This window comes from Python bivittatus, unplaced genomic scaffold, assembly GCF_059951505.1.
Source record: "Python bivittatus isolate LINGU-HERP-01145 unplaced genomic scaffold, Pbiv_v1 ctg000570_np1212, whole genome shotgun sequence".
Taxonomy (NCBI): domain Eukaryota; kingdom Metazoa; phylum Chordata; class Lepidosauria; order Squamata; family Pythonidae; genus Python; species Python bivittatus.
The window spans coordinates 23,635,947-23,652,674 of record NW_028277097.1 but is presented as its reverse complement, the minus strand read 5'-3'; the positions used below and the strand labels follow the sequence as shown (position 1 = coordinate 23,652,674).

Genomic DNA, 16,728 nt, shown 5'->3' with positions numbered 1-16,728 from the left:
CCACTTTCTACAGTACAATTCTCTCATTTTTAGCCTTTTATTTTAGTCACAATTTTAATTATTTTTATTCTGACACTGTATCCTGTTTTTGTTATGTACATTCCGTAGGACCCCTACAGCCCCACTGGCTTTTGACCAGCATTTCTCAACCTTGGGAACTTGAAGATGTGTGGACTTCAATTCCCAGAATTCCCCAGCCAGCATCTTCAAGTTCCCAAGGTTGAGAAATGCTGCTTTAGACAGATAAACGAACAACCCTGAGCAACCTCTTAAGGCAAAACTGGCCCTTTATTAGCCGAGAGAAAGTTGGCAAAGTCAGGTTATCCCACAGCATTTCTCAGCCCTTTTAACTTCCCCCCTTTTTTTTTTGATAATGGACCATTTCATTCTCAAGCTTGCCTCTTCCAATAATTTTATCTGAAGTTTCAAAATGAATAAAACATCACAACTAAAAACAAATCAAAGCATTTATTACTCCAGAAAAAAAAATGCTTACTGAGATTCCCTTTTCAAATATGAAATATGTTATTTACTTCAGCTGCTCCTGGGTGAGCACGGAGCTGTTGGCTGGGCTGAACTCTGAGCGGGGCAGAAGATGATTTTCGCATCAAGCCTGCCGGTGGGAGGAAACACCAGCTTCGCAAAAGCGTGTTGGTGAAAATAGGAAATGGCCAGCGGTGCCTGCTCCCTTGCTTCGCCATCTCAACAGGGAGGCACGGTTGCACACAGAGCACTAGCAAAGCCCATTTGCAAATGGGGGAGTAGCCCCACGTCCTCCACCACTGTATCCATGGAGCCGAACCAATGGAACAGAAGGACAAGCAAGCGAGGTGGTGGTGGTGGCTTTAACTGGGAAAATCTGGAGATGGAGGAGACTTGATTTTTTAAGGAACAGCATCAAGTACCAAAATGCTGCAGGTTTCTCCCTGAGGAATCTTGCTTATCCTCTGTCCTCTTTTAGGCTCTGGAAGACAAGAGACTCGAGGAGGACAGAACACAGAGTCCCTTGAAAGGAAGCCCAGCTGAAGACCTAATCTGACTCACAGTCATGAACTGAGGTGGTCCTTGTTGAGGTGGGAATGGGGGGAGAGGCTATAGAACAGTGTTTCTCAACCTTAGCTATGTGGACTTTAACTCCCAGAATTCCCCATCCAGCTTGGCTGGCTGGGGAATTCTGGATATTGAAGTCCACGTACAGGTAGTCCTCACTTAACCATTCATTTAGTGACCAATCGAAGTTACAATGGTGCTGATCAAAGGGACTTACAACTGATCCTCAAACTTACAACCATCACAGCACCTCCATAGTCACGATTGCGATCCGGGCGCTTGGCAACCAGCTCACGCTTACGACAGTTGCAGCATCCTAGGGGTCACGTGATCACCATTTGCGACCCTCCCAGCCAGCTTCCAGCAAGCAAAATCAATGGGGAACCACATGATTCTCTTAACGTCTGTGTTAGTAGTAGTACAGAGTTGGAGATGGGGAGAGGACGTCCCCCACTTCCCTTTTCTCAAAGGATCGGCCTCGCCTCATGTGGGCACACAGGAAACAGAGCCAGAGGTTCTGCAGAGCCCTTGTGAGAAGCGAAGGGCTGCCTGCTCAAATGCTCACCAGCATCGCAGCCTCCATGGGGCCAGGCAGCAGCCAGGGATCGGCTGACTGCCCCAAACCTAGGGGGACTAGAGCCACGCCCTGCCCTAGGGTGCTGCCTTCGGGTTCAGCCTGTAGTGGTGCTCAGGAAGGCTCCTCAGGCGTTCCGCAGCCTGTGAAGAGAGGAGCCGCATGGAGGGCAAGGCAGAAGAACAGAAGGGGGGAGAGCAGGCACCCCCCTCCTTTCCAGGCTCCAGGGGGTCCTTCCTGAATGTTGCCCCCGAAAAAGGGAGCCAAGGCTCAGGGTACTTCAGAAACCAGCACATTCCCCTTTCCTCTCCTGGCTCTTTCACTGCTCCTGCAGACCTTTCTATCTATTCCCCTTAGAGCCCACTCTGCACTTGCTTCTGAACTCTATGACAACAGGACCAGTGTTCAGCCACCATATTTGAAGGCTGGTAGCCGCAACCCAGAAGGGCACACGGGCCCAAAAGAACCAGATGGCCCTCCTCCCTCCTCGCACCATCCCCACCGCCAGCTCTCCCTGCCTCTTCCCACTGATCAGCTCAGCTGATTCTGAGTTTCAGAGATGCTCTTCTTTGAAATTCAGGCGGGGTGCAGAGCGGAGACGGCCCCGTCCGGGAATCACGGCCCAGAGCTCCCACTCACCTGCTCTGGCGTTAAGTCCCTCTGGGCCTGAGCCAGCAATTCATAGCCAACCATGAATTTACGGATGGTGGCAGAACGCAGCAGCGGGGGGTAGTAATGGGCGTGGAGCTGCCAGTGCCTGCAGTCAGCCTCCAGGTACGGCCCCGTCGGAGCTCCTGTTAGGAGGAGGAGGCAAAGAGACCAGATGCCGCGGAACAGAAAATCAAATCTTACACGGGGAGGCGCGCAGTTCGTTGGGTTACAGCCAAACGAGGATTTGCTTTGGGCCTCACTGGGGGCAGAAAGGAAGGAGCTGGCCAAGGAGAAAAAGGAATCCAAAAGCCTCCTCGCTGGAGAAACCCAACGTCTGTGAGATGCCTCCAAGGGGAGATGACGCAAGTCACCACTCTCTCCCACTCGGAAGCGGAGGGGCTCCCCACTCCTCGGCTTCCCCAAGTGGAAGGCTGGTAGATGAGACGGACGGTTGGTCTCATCTGGCCTTCTGGGAAGTTCCAGCTGAAGAGCATGTTAAACCCTTCCAATCCCGGGAAAGTCTCTTCCCAAGGGGGCTGCACTCTGCATCTACCCCAGAGTCTAGGTTCCCCCTCCATGAGATCAGTGGAGCCCTTGGTACTCTCTGAGCTTGGTGGTTTGCTTGCAGACGTTTCATTGCCGGACTAGGGAGCATCATCAGTGCGAGCGAGTGTGGGGTTTGCTTCCTGTTTACATACAGTAGCTTGCCCTGCCAGTGTGGGTGGGGGAGTGGTTTTCTCCGTGGTAGTTCCTTGATTAGGGTATTGTTTTCTGCTTGTTTGTTTGCCTGGTGTAAATCCCGGCTTATCTGGGTGTACACCCAGATAAGCCTACACCCTACACTCTGGCCTACACCTTATACCCCGGAGGCTACACCCAGATAAACCTACACCCTACAAGCTACATCCAGATAAACAGGGATTAACACTAGACAAACAAGCAAGCAGAAAACAATACCCTAATCAAGGAACTACCAAGGAGGAAACCACATCGCCCCCAACACTGGCAGGGCAAGCCACTGCTTATAAACAGGGAGCAAACCCACACTCACTAGCACGATGATGTGACCCACTTGGGTAATGAAACGTCTGCAAGAAAACCACCAAGCTCAGAGACCTCTAAGGACTCCACAGTTCAACCGTGAGCTGCAGAGATGCTCTTCTATCTGGGAGATCAGGCTGGGAGGGAGAGGGCTCCAATTCCTCTCCCCGGTGCTCACCATGCCAACCCATAGAGTAAGGGAAGGAAACCTGGAAGAGATTGTCGTATCGGGTGAGAAGCCTCTTCGTGATGGATGCCAGGCCTGCAACAAAGGGGGCTCAAAGGAGTCAGCTGGCCTCTTGCACCTGTCAAGCCGTCCCAGACCCCAGCCCCAGCCCAGAGCCCTCCCCCAGCACGGAGTCTACCTTGCCCATTTCTGAAAACCCCATTGGTGTTCCTTCCGTTCCAAGCATCTGCAAATGCTGAACTGGAAAGGAGCAGGACCCTTTCTCCTCTGGCCTCTGCTGTCTCCCAGCTGGCCAGTTTCCAGAGAGAAAGGCAGCCTGGACTCCCACGTTCTTTCCCCTCAGCTTCGGTTCCCGCTCCCATCTGCACGGTCCAAGCGGACACCTGGCCCACATGGCTAGCCTAATGCCCTCTTCCCTCCATTGGCCACAAGCTGGACACTTACTGTCTCTCTCGCTCTCCTGAAGGTCCTGAAGGCGGCAGACGTGTCGACGAGGAAGCAAGAGGGTCTGGAAGGGCCACACTGCCCAGTAGGGGACCACCACCACCCAGTCGGCATTCTCCACCACAACCCGCTCCTGCAAGCCACACCCAGATTAGCCTCAGAGCTGGCATCCAACGAGGGAGATCGACCCCACATCCCCCACGGGCGGTCATCACCTTCCGCTCGGCCTCCAGCTGAGCATATTCCAGCAGCATGGGGACCGAGTGCTCTTGGTAGTATTTCCGCTGCGCCTGGTCCTCCAGCGAGGCTTCGTTGGGCAGGAAGTCACTAGCCCAGATCTATAAAGAGGGAAAAGGGAGTCAGGACGCCATGTGAGTTGCCCATTTCCACCCACCCACCCACACCCAGCCTGGGTTAGGAAGGATCACACTTGCGCCCGCTCGCTAAGAGCAGGCGATTCGCGGGTGCATGCTGCCACCCTCTGGCCCTGGAAGGAACACCAACCCCAAAGAGCACGCTCTCCATAAGGCCTACGAATGTCCGCAAGCCACATCATATAAAGTATGTGATCGCTGAAAGTGCAATGGACAAAGAGAGGAAGGGCAGTTAGGCTCAGAGGACGCCCATCAGGCAAGATCGCTTGCTGGTCTCCCTAGGACTGTGTTTTCTCAGGCTGAAAGGGAGGAACGATGATCATGGTCTGCTACAGTCAATACTCCCGCTGAGAGAGGGTGGAATGTATTTCACACCCACATCCTTCCCCCATCCCTTGCCTTCCCCCTACAACCAAAGTCAACAAGAAAAAGCAGGTGGGGCGGCTCCAGGACCCCCGGCCCCTGCCTTCTGCTCTCTGCCAGGGGAGAGGGAAGGGAGTGGTCCACAGGAGCCAGACCTAAGTGCCCACAACATTGTAGAAAGACATCAACAGCCAGGCAGTGCTGGCCAACAAACTTTGCCCCCAGAGCAGCCACTGCACTTTGGTTCATCCTTGTCTCAGCCCACCACATATGGAAACAAGAGAGCAATAAGACGCATTCAGGGCTGCCCGAGCCTTCTGTCATCTCAGAAAAACCAAACAATACTCCTATTTTTTATGAAGGGAAATAATTCACCACAGATGCACTTTTGGACATACAAGATGACTACTGGGGGGCGGGTGGAGTTATAGCCTGTTGCAAGATTTAGCCTACAATAGGAAGTCACCAGCAAGTGGGCTCAACTCAAAGGGGACTTTACATTTTAATGCTCCTGCGTAAATGCCATTTACAATACCAAAAGGCGATTTCTTTAACAGAAAACGTCTCTACAAAAATTCTCTTTCTCCACCTTGCAAGGAACAGACACTATCAGAAACTAATCCTTGCCTGCGCAACCTCCAATTTCACGAAGAGATTCTAAGCGGTACCGCCAGTGACCTCACCTGTCAGGCTTCAAAAAGAAAAATGAAAAAGGCGATCCTTTGAAGTTTCTTGATCAAAGCATCTCAATCAAAACCCCAAAGATATGGAATTTAACAAAACCCTGTGAATAATCCTTGGAATAATTTATGTCCTGCCCTGCAACTCAGGATAGTTTAGCTTCAAGCCTCAGCAACCCACACATGGGGAAGGCTTTAATGAAAAATACTTTTTAAGACACCACAGTCAAGCGTCCAAATGTATTTTTCAAAGAGCTGAAGAAGCTACATTTGGGGAAAGTTTAATCTTAAACTCTAGCCCATCAGCCCAGCTCCAGGAATTGGCCACGTAGAATAATTTGTGGGGAAAGCCTGTGCTGGATGGAGCAAATCCTCAAGAGCCTTGGAACGTCCCCTGGAAACTACTACTACTACTACTACTACTACTACTACTACTACTACTTCTACTTTCTTCTTCTCCTTCTCCTTCTCCATCATCATCATCATCATTGTCATCATCATCATCATCATCATGCCACTGGCAACAGCTCTGTTGCTAAATTCATGGAGAGAATCTCCTTACCTGACAATGAGGGTGGGTGTTTGAACAGCCCATCATGGCTCCCTTATTCTCAAAGATCTGTAAACCGAAACAAACAAGGAAACAAAAAACCCAACAGGGTCCTTTTAGTTTAGCCAACAAAAATCAGGAGGTGACTCCCTTTTCCAACTAACCAATTTGATTCAAAGGCCTCAGCTTCTGTGACCTGCAACTCACTTGATCAAATAAGTGGCTAGCCCAGTGTTTCCCAGCCTTAGCAAGTTGAAGATATGTGGACTTCAACCCACCCATGCCGGCTGGGGAATTCTGGGGGCTGAAGGGCACTTATCTTAAAGTTGCCAAGGTTAAGAAACACTGGGTTAGACTGATGTAGGGTTTAAACTGGGTTAAGGTGGGAGGAAAAGATGGGGCACAACTTCTGCTTACAATTCACTTTTCAACCTGGCCAGCAGCCACAAGGTGACAGAGTAGGACCTGGCTTTCCTGAACTGGATTTACGATTTGTCTCCATCTGTCTTAAGCTGCAATCCTGAAGGCTGGGCCATATTTTAATAGGCCCCGTTTTTCCTCACAGAAACATTAATGTCCCCATTTTTTCAACAAGTAACAGCTGGCTCCCTGCAAGAGTTAACTTGGAACTCTGTTTTCACCTTCGAAAGGGAATTTAATGCTGATCTCAAGAGAAAACAGCCATTTAGAAACAGAAGAGGACAGTTGTGCTAAAAACTGAAACAGGTAATACTTGGGTAGCATTCAGATAAGTTGGATGTAGATATTTAGTAGTTCGGTTCAGTAGGTACAGCAAATCCGGGCTGCCTCTGTTCCGAGATGCATATGAACTGCAAGTTTAGAGAGGAGTGGCTGAGCTGAAGCTAGGGGAGATTTGGTAATTAAGAAAGATGAAGTTCAACCTAGCACAGCATTAGCGTAACAGCAGATGCACTGGCCTCAATTTCCCTTGGAGGGAAAACCTGCCTTTGGGATCCAAATCTCAAGCATTTCAACCCTCCCTTTGCACTTCAGGAGAGATCACTAAAATGGCATCTTAGTACCTTTCTTTTTCTTCTAACTAAAGTCAAACGCAGATATGGAGGAGAGCAGGATCTGTGCTTCCTTGACCAACAGAACAATCGTGGCAAGGACTCATATTCTTCCAAGGGCCCTGGAAACACTGCTGGAGAGCGCATACGCTTTCTCCATTCTGCTCAGTTAATGGAGGCACTTGCAGAAATGGAAGGACAGAACATAGGAGCAGATGTTGGCTATGTAACTCCATGTTTCACTCCAAGACAGGTTCTTACATTTCCTTCTCTGTCCGTTCTGCCTGGGAAATGATAATTATTGCACCCAGAAAGAAGGTGTCTTCTTACACTGCCTTCGGAAGAAAGAATTCCACGTAGATTGAAAAAACATTTGCCTGCTCCCATCACGTTCCAAAAGGAACATGATTACACACATATCTGCAGAAGGGGAATGAGACTGGTCCATGGGGGTCCTTGTAGATACTCACCTGCACCCAGGAGTAGGAGGCACCCAACTCAACCAGTATCTCTGCCCATTTGTCGATGACCCTGCGGATCTCAGCAAGCGACATCAGGGGCAGAGTCAGGTCAGACCAGGGATGGAAGCACATGACTTTGCTGAGGGAAAGAAAGGAAGGGACCAAATCAGTGTTCTGGAATGATCCGTGCAAGCAAGCCCATTCATCCCCACCCTAAACAAAGTCTTTCACAAACTGGCTTCCTTCACTTCAAGAACAGAAACCCTCTCCTGAATATCATCCAAGTGGATGAGCCACATCATAAATGAGAGACAGGGGTAGGCAGAAAAGGAGCACCAATCTGCCCCCAAGATCTTCAGTTCCTTCGTCCCAGGAGAAAAGTGAGATGCAAGGCAAGAGGCGTTTCCTCTCCTTGACCAAACAGAGGGAGAGGAAAAGGCTGGTCACAGATTTTGCAAGCAGGATAGAAGGCTAAGGGAAGGTAAATGGACTACTGCAATGCCCTCTTCATGGGGCTGCCCTTGAAGGCCTCTCGGGAGCTACAGCACAGCAGCCACCCCACCCCAAGGCCTGGGAGCAAAGCCAGGTTTTCAATGACTTTCAGAACGCCATTAGGGTGGGAAACGTACTGCACAGATCTCTTGGGGCATGTTATTCCAGAGAGCAGGCGCTGCACTAGCAAAAGCATACTTCCTTGGTCCTAATCATTTTCACTGTTGGACAAACTCTAATCCCCAATTCCATAAGAATTTTGAAAAAGCTTCAGGTAGTGGCGGTTTCAAGCTACTTCTTACAATTCATCCTATGGATGCTTGCTGCCAAAGATCTGGGATACAGGCTCTGTAGAAATGGTTTTCTCTTCTTTGGAAAATCAGACCCAAGCTATAAAATACAAGGTTACTACAAGCTCCACAGACAAGTTGCAATCAGGAAATAATGGCCGAAAGCAATTCCCATCCCACCACATGGCTGGGGAGACATAGCTCGGAAGAACAGGGCGCCAGACAGCCTTACCACACGCCTCGAGCTGATGCTGCACGAAACAAGGGATGGTCCTCAGCCTCTGAAGAAAGAGAGGAAACTCCATCAGCAAGGAAATGATGCATACTTAGGAAGAGGCAAATGTTTGAAGGTGATTAGCCCTAAATCTCACCCTTAAACATCCTATAAGAAAGCTTGTGGTTCCCAGCTGAGACTGGCTGTTCTGATGTACATGTCAGACAATGGAAGACATAAATAAGGTATTTGCACAAATGGCCATGCTCATAGCAGACAAGAACCCACATCAGAGGCCCAAGGATGGTATTGTTCTTCCGTTGGCCGGGATCTTTTTTATCCATATATTGTTTTTCTTTTTATATGTAAACTGCCCAGAAACATTGAGTGGCCTCAAAATTGGATTAAGTAAATGAAAATAAATAAATAAACCTCACCAAAGCAGTGCCTACATTCAAGTATTTATTTATGCATCATATTTATATGGCTGCCCATCTCACAAAAAGTGACTCTGACCGGCATACGATAAAAACTATAAAACAGTAATATAAAAAACAATTAACAAATCCAGAAAATTTAAAAAAAAATCGGATTAAAAGGCAAAGAGAGGGCAGCAGATATTAACCGCAATGGAGCCCCTCAACAACTCACCAGTCCTTTCCGGCCCCCAGGCCTGATGGCCTAGCCGGGTCTTGAGGGATTTCTGGAAACTCAACAGGGATGGAGACAACCTCATTTCCGGGGGGGGGGGGGGGGTGATGTTCCATAAGGTGGATACCACGGCAGAAAAGGCCCGCCTTCTGGGCCCCATCAAGTGTAGCACCCTGGCCAAAGGGACCTGCAGCATGTCCCTCCTGCCAGATCTGACGGGACAGGCAGATGTGATCGGGGAGAGGCAGTCCCTCAGATAGCCCGGCCCCATGCCATGAAGGACTTTAAAACTCAGAACCAGCACCTTGAATTGGACCCAGAAGCAAACATGAGCAACCAATGCAGCTCATGAAACAGAAGTGTAACATGTGCTGTACCACCGAGTTTGGAACTGCAACAAACAGGGCAGCAAGCTTCCTTTTCCTTCCAAGTCAACTAGTGGCTCTTGACAATGCAGAAAGCTCGCTATCTCAGGCAGCATCACCGTTATAACTATTCTCATATATTTAACACATTTAACAGCTTTTTGTTCTGGCCCATTTAAACTATAATTTGCCTACAACCTTTGAAAGAGAGAGAGAGAGAGAGAGAGAGAGAGAGAGAGAGAGAGAGAGAGAGATGAAACCCACACCCAGCCCCGGCACCACCGTGCCTACCCTCTTGGCTTAGTCGGGACAAAAGGAATTCTTACCAGGTTCTGGAGCATCCGGCTGCAACGCAGGGAAATCATTGTCGAAAACAAATGTGCCCTCGTAATGAGGATTTACCTGCACAAGATAAACGGAGAGACCAAGTGATTAGTGGTATTCCGAACTACTGAGTTCCAGGATCTCCTCTCCCGGCCGGACGCGGCCAGGGCCCTACTTGGGTCTGCTCCAAGAAATCCGTCAGGACGGAAGGGGGGCGACGGATTCGTATCCTAGGAAGCAAAGACGGGTTACCGAAAAGAGCTGAACTCTGACCGCAAACCCAGTGAGAGAGAACCTACGTCCCCCGGCATTTTGGGCGCAGTGCCGTGTTTTGGACTGGAGAGAACGCGCCCGGCGAGGAGGCGCGAGCGGCCGCGGGAGAGGACCCGGCGCCCCTCCGGCTTACCCCCCCCGGGAGCCTGCCTCGCCCTCCCCGCGCCCCCAGGCCCGGCCACAGCCGCTCAGCCCACGCCCTCAGGCTCGGTGCGGCGGCCGGGCCCCGGGAAGCGCCACCCTGGCCCGACGCCCGCCTCCTCGGCATCAGGCCAGCTCCGATGGCCTCGAGGGGCCCGCGGGGAAGGGAAGGGAAGGCAAGGCCAGGCCCCGGGGCCACCCGCCCGCCGGTGCCCGCAGGGTGCCCACCTGGCCGCTGGCCCGCGTGGCGCCGGGACACAGAGGGTTGGCCGCGTCGTGGCGCGCGGGGCGCTCCTCGGGGGGCTCCTCCAGCTGCCCCTGCCACGGGCGCCGCATGCGGTGGGCGGAGACCAGCACCCAGTCCTGCCGCAGCGGGTTGTAGCGCAGGTGCTGGTGCTCTGCGCGAGACGCGGCGGTGAGGCGGGGGCCCCGGCAGCCCCGCCCCCCGGCCAGAGGCGCCGCCCAGCCCCCCGCTCCTCCAGGAAGGCCCGCTCCTCCCCGGCGACAGCCCCCGCCCCAACAGCCCCCGCCCCCAGCAGGCCCCCCTCTTTAGGGAAGCTCCGCCACGACTGCTCCCTTCAGAAAGCGCCCCCCCGCCACCGCCCCCCCGCCCCGGTACCGCTCGGCTGGAACTTGGCTGCCGCCGCCATGCCTTCCGGCTCCCGCGATCACGTGACCAGCGCCACGTGACCCCGGGCTACACGGCGAGGGGTGACCGAGGAAGCGCGGGGTTGCCGCCTCGCGCGCGACGGGCGGCCTGGCGTGACGTAGCGAGCGGGGTGGGGCGGGAGCTGACCCCCGCCGGCGCCTACGGCCATTGGCTCCGCCGGGGTGACGTTGGGGCGGCGAGGACCACGATTGGCCAGGCCGCCTGGGGCGCGCGCAGCGTGCCCTCGGCCGGCCCACCTGAGGCGGGCAGGCGGCCTTCTCTCGCGTCCCCTCAGCGGCGGCGGCTGCGGTGGCAGGATGTGGTGGCTCCTGGGGCCGGGCTGGGCCGGGCGGGGCCTGCGCGTGGGGCTGGCGGTGGCGGCGGCGGCGCTGCTGATCCAGGCGCTGCGCGGCTGGGCCTCGTCGCGGCGCTTCGAGTTCGACCCTGAGGAGATCGCGCGCCTCGCCAAGCACCACGCCGGTGCGTGAGGGGGGGGCGGGCGGGGGGCGGGCGGGCGGACTACAGCCCCCAGGGTGCTCCGCGGGGCTCCGGCGGCGGCGGAGTCCCGGCTCGAGCGCGCCCTCTCCCCCTTGCAGGCCTGGACCACGAGCTGGCCTTCGCCAAGATCATCGTGGAGCTGCGCCGGCGGCACCCCGGGCACGTGCTGCCGGACGAGGACCTGCGCTGGGTGTTCGTCAACGCCGGCGGCTGGATGGGCTCCATGTGCCTCCTCCACGCCTCCCTCTCGGAGTACGTGCTGCTCTTCGGCACCGCCGTGGACACCGGCGGGCACTCGGGTGAGCCGGGCGGGCGGGGTGGAGGAAGACCCCTCGCCGGCCCTCGGCAGAGCCCCCCAGTCCATCAGTTTATCTGGCGGCGTTTGGTAGTTCCACGCGTAGGTGGCTCTTGTAACGCTTACGCCGGTCTTTCTCAACCTTGGCCGCTCTGAGATGCGTGGAATTCTGGGAGTTGTAGTCCACGCATCTCAGAGCGGCCAAGGTTGAGAAAGACTGCTTATGCAGTATTAGGGTATCTGGCCTGAGTTCTCAAGAGAAGAAGCAAATTCTCAGCTCTCAGGCCTCCTCTTGACTCGTCCGGGCACCTTGCCTGTAACTGTGACCGGCATCTGGATGCTCTTTTCTCCACGGCAGGTCGCTATTGGGCTGACATCTACGACACGGTGATCTCAGGGACCTTCCGGCAGTGGAAAGAGGGAACAACCAAAAGTGAGATTTATTACCCAGGTGAGTTGCAGTTCCTCACCGGGAGGCCTGCATGGGAAAGGGAGCCGTAAGATGAGGTTCTCACTGCTGCCCATTTGCCTCATGCAGGAGACACCATTGTCCACCGTTCCGGAGAGGTCACCTCAGTGCAGTGGAGCGCCGGCACGTGGATGGTTGAGTATGGCCGAGGCTTCATTCCCTCCACCCTCACCTTTGTCCTTGCTGACACGGTCTTCAGCACTCAGGACTTCCTCACACTCTTCTACACCATCCGGGTTTATGTCAAGGCGCTGATCTTGGAGGCTAACACATACTTCAGCAGCACAAGTCAGTGAGCCTTGCTCCTCTGCCCTCTCCCAGCTGATGAAAGGATCACCTCCTTCCCTGCCTCCCCATCTTGTGCTAGTGGCCTGGGGCAGCTCCCGTGCTTGCACTTCTCCATCATACACGGTTAGGTGCATAGCATGTGCGTCAGGAAGCAAAGATGGATCTGAGAGAGCAATAACGTGTCATTCTCAGTTGCCCATTCATGAATATCTGAATGTTCTGCTGTAAATAGATATCCGTGTTGCTCACAAGGTGATTATTCAGTGTCTCATGGAGACCGGATATTCAAAGTGTTTTGGAGCCATGCAGAGAAGGAGAGGCCTAGGTATCTATAGAAGGGGTGATGTCCCACATGCCATGGCATCATCACACAATTGACCCAAATAATGCAATTTGCGTGGTGACGGCATGACATGTATCATGTTGTGTGGCTTTTGCCAGGCACCTTTGGAGAGAGAAAACGCATCCTCTCTCCAGGCTCTGAGCATAAACGCCTCCTGCAACACTGTCACCAAGCTCTGTTGGTCTATTCTCTGCTTTGTTTCAAACGGGCCGCCTGATCCCCATAAACATAATAGGCAGTTGAGAAGCAGCAGCAGAACTTGATTGATTGAGCCCTTAAAAGTATATATTTGCACTACTGTTTTAAGGCAGACAAGTATTTCCTAGTACTTCCTTTTCATCCTCTGTCATTCCTTTTTCCCCCACTCTGTACCCAGTTTAATTTCTCAGATGAAAAACGGGTAATTTGGCTGAGCAATATCTGTATCCACCGGTTTGAAAGCACCCATGCAGTACCTTGCAGACTGGATTTCAGCTGGGAAGTTTTGTTCTGCAGACTGGTATTGTTCCCTAGGAAAACACAGGAAGACCTGTGTGTGGATCTTCCACAACTCTGTCCTGCTTCTGGTTTGGAAAACTAATTTAGCATTCCAGTTGTGCTTCCTCGGGCCTACCATGAACCTCTTCTCTCACCACAAATCAGCCAGCAGTGCTCCTTTTTAGACAGTTGACTCACCTTTATGTGCTTGCAGCACACAATTTCAACTAATTTGCTCATCTGGCAGCCACATTTTAGGTCTTCCAAATCACTGCAAAGAAGGCTGGGGGCTAGACATTTTCCTGTTCCTGCCATATTCTCTTCCTCCCATTCTAGAGAGGGGAAAAAAAGTTAAAGCCCACAGTGGCCCAGTCAGAGTCAGCAGTGTAACAGGGTTGGTGGGCGTTGCCCACACGTACCCCATCCATGTTTTCCCCCTTAGCTGTTTCTTGTATGGTCATAAGGGGCTGAAATCCCTGAGATGGGGATCCTCATTTTCATGGGACCTCTCTAGGACTACAGATGACAGAAAAGTTAATCCTCCTGGAAATAGTTTGCATGAACAAGACTAGATATATTTGGAGCTAAATCTAGCTTCTATGAGTGAGTAGCCTGGATCAGTTAACTCAGTTTTAGAATTTGCACATGTTTATATCCCCTCTCTCCACCTTCCACGGCCCAGTTAACCATATCATACAAAAGGAACTTGTGATTCTGGAGAGATGGTATTATAATTAAGCAGTAGCTGCTGTGTAGGACAGCATTTCATCTGCATTTGTGACATGATTCTTCCTGTATGTCTTAATGCCTGGAGCGCTAATAACCAAAATGTCCTTTGCAACCATCTCTTTCCCAAAATGGATTGTAGACATTCTCAAGATGTCATCCAGTTTGGTCCTGTAATAATGCAGAGCCATCATCCATCACCTTAACTATGCGCCTTATTCTCTTGAGCTATGCACGTGTGTGTGTGTATTTATATATACCTCCTATCGTTGATGTATCTGGCTGGACATTTTCCTCCTAGAGTTGCAGAAATGGCCAAACCCTAAGCTTGAATATTCAGTTCTTTGGCTTCACATTCAAGCGATTAGCGCCAAACCCAGTGCTGATTCAGTAGAACAAGCAAACAAAGAGGCGCTACTTTTTTCTTCTCTCAGAATATCCCAGAATTGGAACCACCAGAAAAGGGGTGCCATCACCCATCACTGAGGGCTCCCTATCTTTGCATCCAGTATTATTAACCTTACTAACATCTCTTCCTGCTTCTGTAGCATGGAAATGAGCCTGTAATATTGGTGGTCAGTTCTGGACTGTCCCTGTTTCCAGAATGCCTGAGAGATCCTCATCCTGGATGCTTCCTTTTGCTCTTCTGGAACATTAAATCTTCTGAAAGAGTCCTCCATCACCCTCAGAATGCTCTGAGATTGCTGGAGTGTCAAAGCTTTGCTTGCCCCTTTCAGCCCTCATCATTTGTGAGTATCAGGACTCCAGTCTGAACTCTTCCTCTTTCCTCAACTTCATTTTGCATGGGTCAAAGAGCTGTTGCCTCCCTTGGGGGAGGATTATCCCTTCTTGTGCATTATTGGAATCTCCCCCCACCCCCGTCATCATTTGTCCTTGCCTTTCATCTTCTGCAAGATGGGCAGAGTTTTGTGCGTAGAAAGTAGGTGCCAGTAGGAGGCAACAATGATTTGTCCTAGCCAGCCCTAATACAGTTGGGAAGAGGGTATTCTGTTCCTCCTTGCAGCAACCATGGAAAGGCAGTTGGACAGTAGGTATGGTCTAGCCAGATTTGATTGGTTGCATGGGCTGGCAAGTTACCTCTACTCATCAGAAAGCCCAAATGCCTCCCCCAAGGAAAAGCCCCATAGGGGCATCCTTGGACTTACCTTTTTTTTTTTTCTGGGAGTTGATAAGTCTTACAGTTCGAGGGCACATTTTTTTCCCTTTCCTCCCACTCTGGGCTCAAGCAGTTCTTTGTTCAGGTCAGAATGCAGTGATGCATTGCAGAAAGTTTGCCAGGCGGCAGGCTTTCTATGCCCTACTTCTGCTGGCTACTCTCTTTGCTAGCAGGTATTTGGCATCAACAGCCCAGAATTTGCAGTCCGTTGGATGTAATAGCCTTGGAACCATCGGCCAAATATATAGCATGTCTCCAGTTTCTGTTTCTCAGTTACTGCAAATGTATCATGTCTGATGTTCACAAACAAGTCTTTGAGAATAAATCAGTGTGGGTGTGTGATTGTTATATTTTGACAAAAGAAGAATACAATGGACTGTGATTAAACTTGCCTTTGTGTGTCTGCTTTTGTTTATCACTGAGAATTGTTGCAAACTGGACAGACTGCATCCACAAACTACTCTCTCGTACTCATGGTTCTGTGTGAATTCCCTGCAGGGTTGGGCAGACAGAGATTCAGGCACATTTGATTTGGATTATATATGTCAGCTTAATTTCCATGACTTGCACTCCTGCAGAAACAAATTTTATGTCAATCTTTGAACTCTCTGCAGCAGATTCTTTATATGCTGCTTCATTTGTAACCAGCTAAACACCCAGTTTACTGTGAAAGGCATTAAAACAACCCAACAGATGTTCTTTCCCATCATGCCACACCAAGGAACAGCAAACCATAAATCAATGTAACCAGTAAACGTGCAGCAGGGACCCATATCAGCTCCCAAGGCCGTCAGTTCTTTTTCACTTTCCTAAAACCCAGCAGGTTTGGTGCCAGTCTGATTTCAGGAGGAATGTTTCTCCCCAGTTTTGACACAAACATACTGCTTTTCACTGCCCGTGAATTTAACAGCATTTGTTAAACGTGGAGAAGTTCCACAAGGCATCCTTTGGGGTGCCTTTGTGTGAAAGGTAATTTTGACATCGTCAGAAGTAAACAACCTGAACAAGAAACAGATGGAAACCATCTCCTGCCCAAGAGAGAACTTGGCCCTTTAGGCAGAGCCATTGGGAGGTACAACAAATTGAGTGTTGATAGTTATAAATAGAGCTCATTCTTCAGACACGGCCGTCACTGGAATTCTTTCATGGGACTTGTTGGCTTTTCTAAAATAAAACTGCTTATCCTGGATTATTATATGTTCATTTGGTTGCTTCCAGTGTAGCCTGGTAGGAGAAACCCACCTTTAGGGCTCTTAAGAGCAGAGGTTTATTATTCTTTGCTTATATGGTCCTTATTCCTAGCTGCTGATCTGCCTTTAGTTGGTCATTGTATTGTACTACTAACTAGCCAGTTACTGAAGGAGCAGCATAAGAGCTACGGCCTGGATACCAGGACGTTCGCCATCTCCCATCAGTGGCTCATGCGTTTGCATTTGGTGGAGTTCTGTGGACTATTGAATCCCTGTTGGTTTCTTGGAATGCCATTTCTACTTTTTGCTTTACTGTGCCATGCTCTTGGTTTCTGTTTGTGTGAGGGTTCTCTTGTACCAACTAGGGAATACAAGAAAGTCCATTAATGTCTTGACATTCACAAGAGAATCAACTATTCTGTCCCCACCCCGCCTCTAAAAGTAGCGCGTGTAGGACCTT

General features: G+C 51.2%; 2 protein-coding genes across 3 annotated transcripts; one reads left to right on the top strand and one right to left on the bottom strand.

Moving 5' to 3' along the window:
- Positions 1 to 453: 453 nt before the first annotated feature.
- GALT (galactose-1-phosphate uridylyltransferase) lies at positions 454 to 10,929 on the bottom strand. Of its 2 annotated transcripts, none has more exons than XM_088153057.1 (11): positions 10,776 to 10,929; positions 10,385 to 10,554; positions 9,745 to 9,820; positions 8,421 to 8,469; positions 7,416 to 7,545; positions 5,927 to 5,983; positions 4,163 to 4,285; positions 3,948 to 4,080; positions 3,495 to 3,578; positions 2,264 to 2,418; positions 454 to 1,767 (listed from the first exon to the last, which is right to left on the bottom strand). In XM_088153057.1, the coding sequence occupies exons 1-11, from the start codon at positions 10,804 to 10,806 to the stop codon at positions 1,702 to 1,704; spliced, it is 1,074 nt and encodes a 357-aa protein (XP_088009183.1). In that variant the 5' UTR covers positions 10,807 to 10,929; the 3' UTR covers positions 454 to 1,701. The 2 variants fall into 2 exon arrangements, with proteins under 2 accessions (XP_088009183.1, XP_088009184.1); XM_088153058.1 differs by having other exon boundaries at positions 3,526 to 3,578.
- Positions 10,930 to 11,103: 174 nt separating this feature from the next.
- SIGMAR1 (sigma non-opioid intracellular receptor 1) lies at positions 11,104 to 15,481 on the top strand. The gene is made up of 4 exons (XM_088153059.1): positions 11,104 to 11,285; positions 11,402 to 11,602; positions 11,957 to 12,049; positions 12,137 to 15,481. The coding sequence occupies exons 1-4, from the start codon at positions 11,123 to 11,125 to the stop codon at positions 12,361 to 12,363; spliced, it is 684 nt and encodes a 227-aa protein (XP_088009185.1). The 5' UTR covers positions 11,104 to 11,122; the 3' UTR covers positions 12,364 to 15,481.
- Positions 15,482 to 16,728: the final 1,247 nt, after the last annotated feature.

What these genes read in the sequence shown, in the direction of transcription:
- SIGMAR1 (XM_088153059.1), top strand. Translation starts at nt 11,123, where the DNA reads ATGTGGTGGCTCCTGGGGCCGGGCTGGGCCGGGCGGGGCCTGCGCGTG. An exon ending in CCTCGCCAAGCACCACGCCG is followed by an intron (nt 11,286 to 11,401) that starts GTGCGTGAGGGG and finishes TCCCCCTTGCAG; the next exon opens with GCCTGGACCACGAGCTGGCC. An exon ending in AAGTGAGATTTATTACCCAG is followed by an intron (nt 12,050 to 12,136) that starts GTGAGTTGCAGT and finishes TGCCTCATGCAG; the next exon opens with GAGACACCATTGTCCACCGT.
- GALT (XM_088153057.1), bottom strand. Translation starts at nt 10,806, where the DNA reads ATGGCGGCGGCAGCCAAGTTCCAGCCGAGCG. An exon ending in GCCGGATGCTCCAGAACCTG is followed by an intron (nt 8,470 to 9,744) that starts GTAAGAATTCCT and finishes CTCTTTCTTCAG; the next exon opens with AGGCTGAGGACCATCCCTTG. An exon ending in TCAGGAGAGCGAGAGAGACA is followed by an intron (nt 3,579 to 3,947) that starts GTAAGTGTCCAG and finishes CCTTTGTTGCAG; the next exon opens with GCCTGGCATCCATCACGAAG.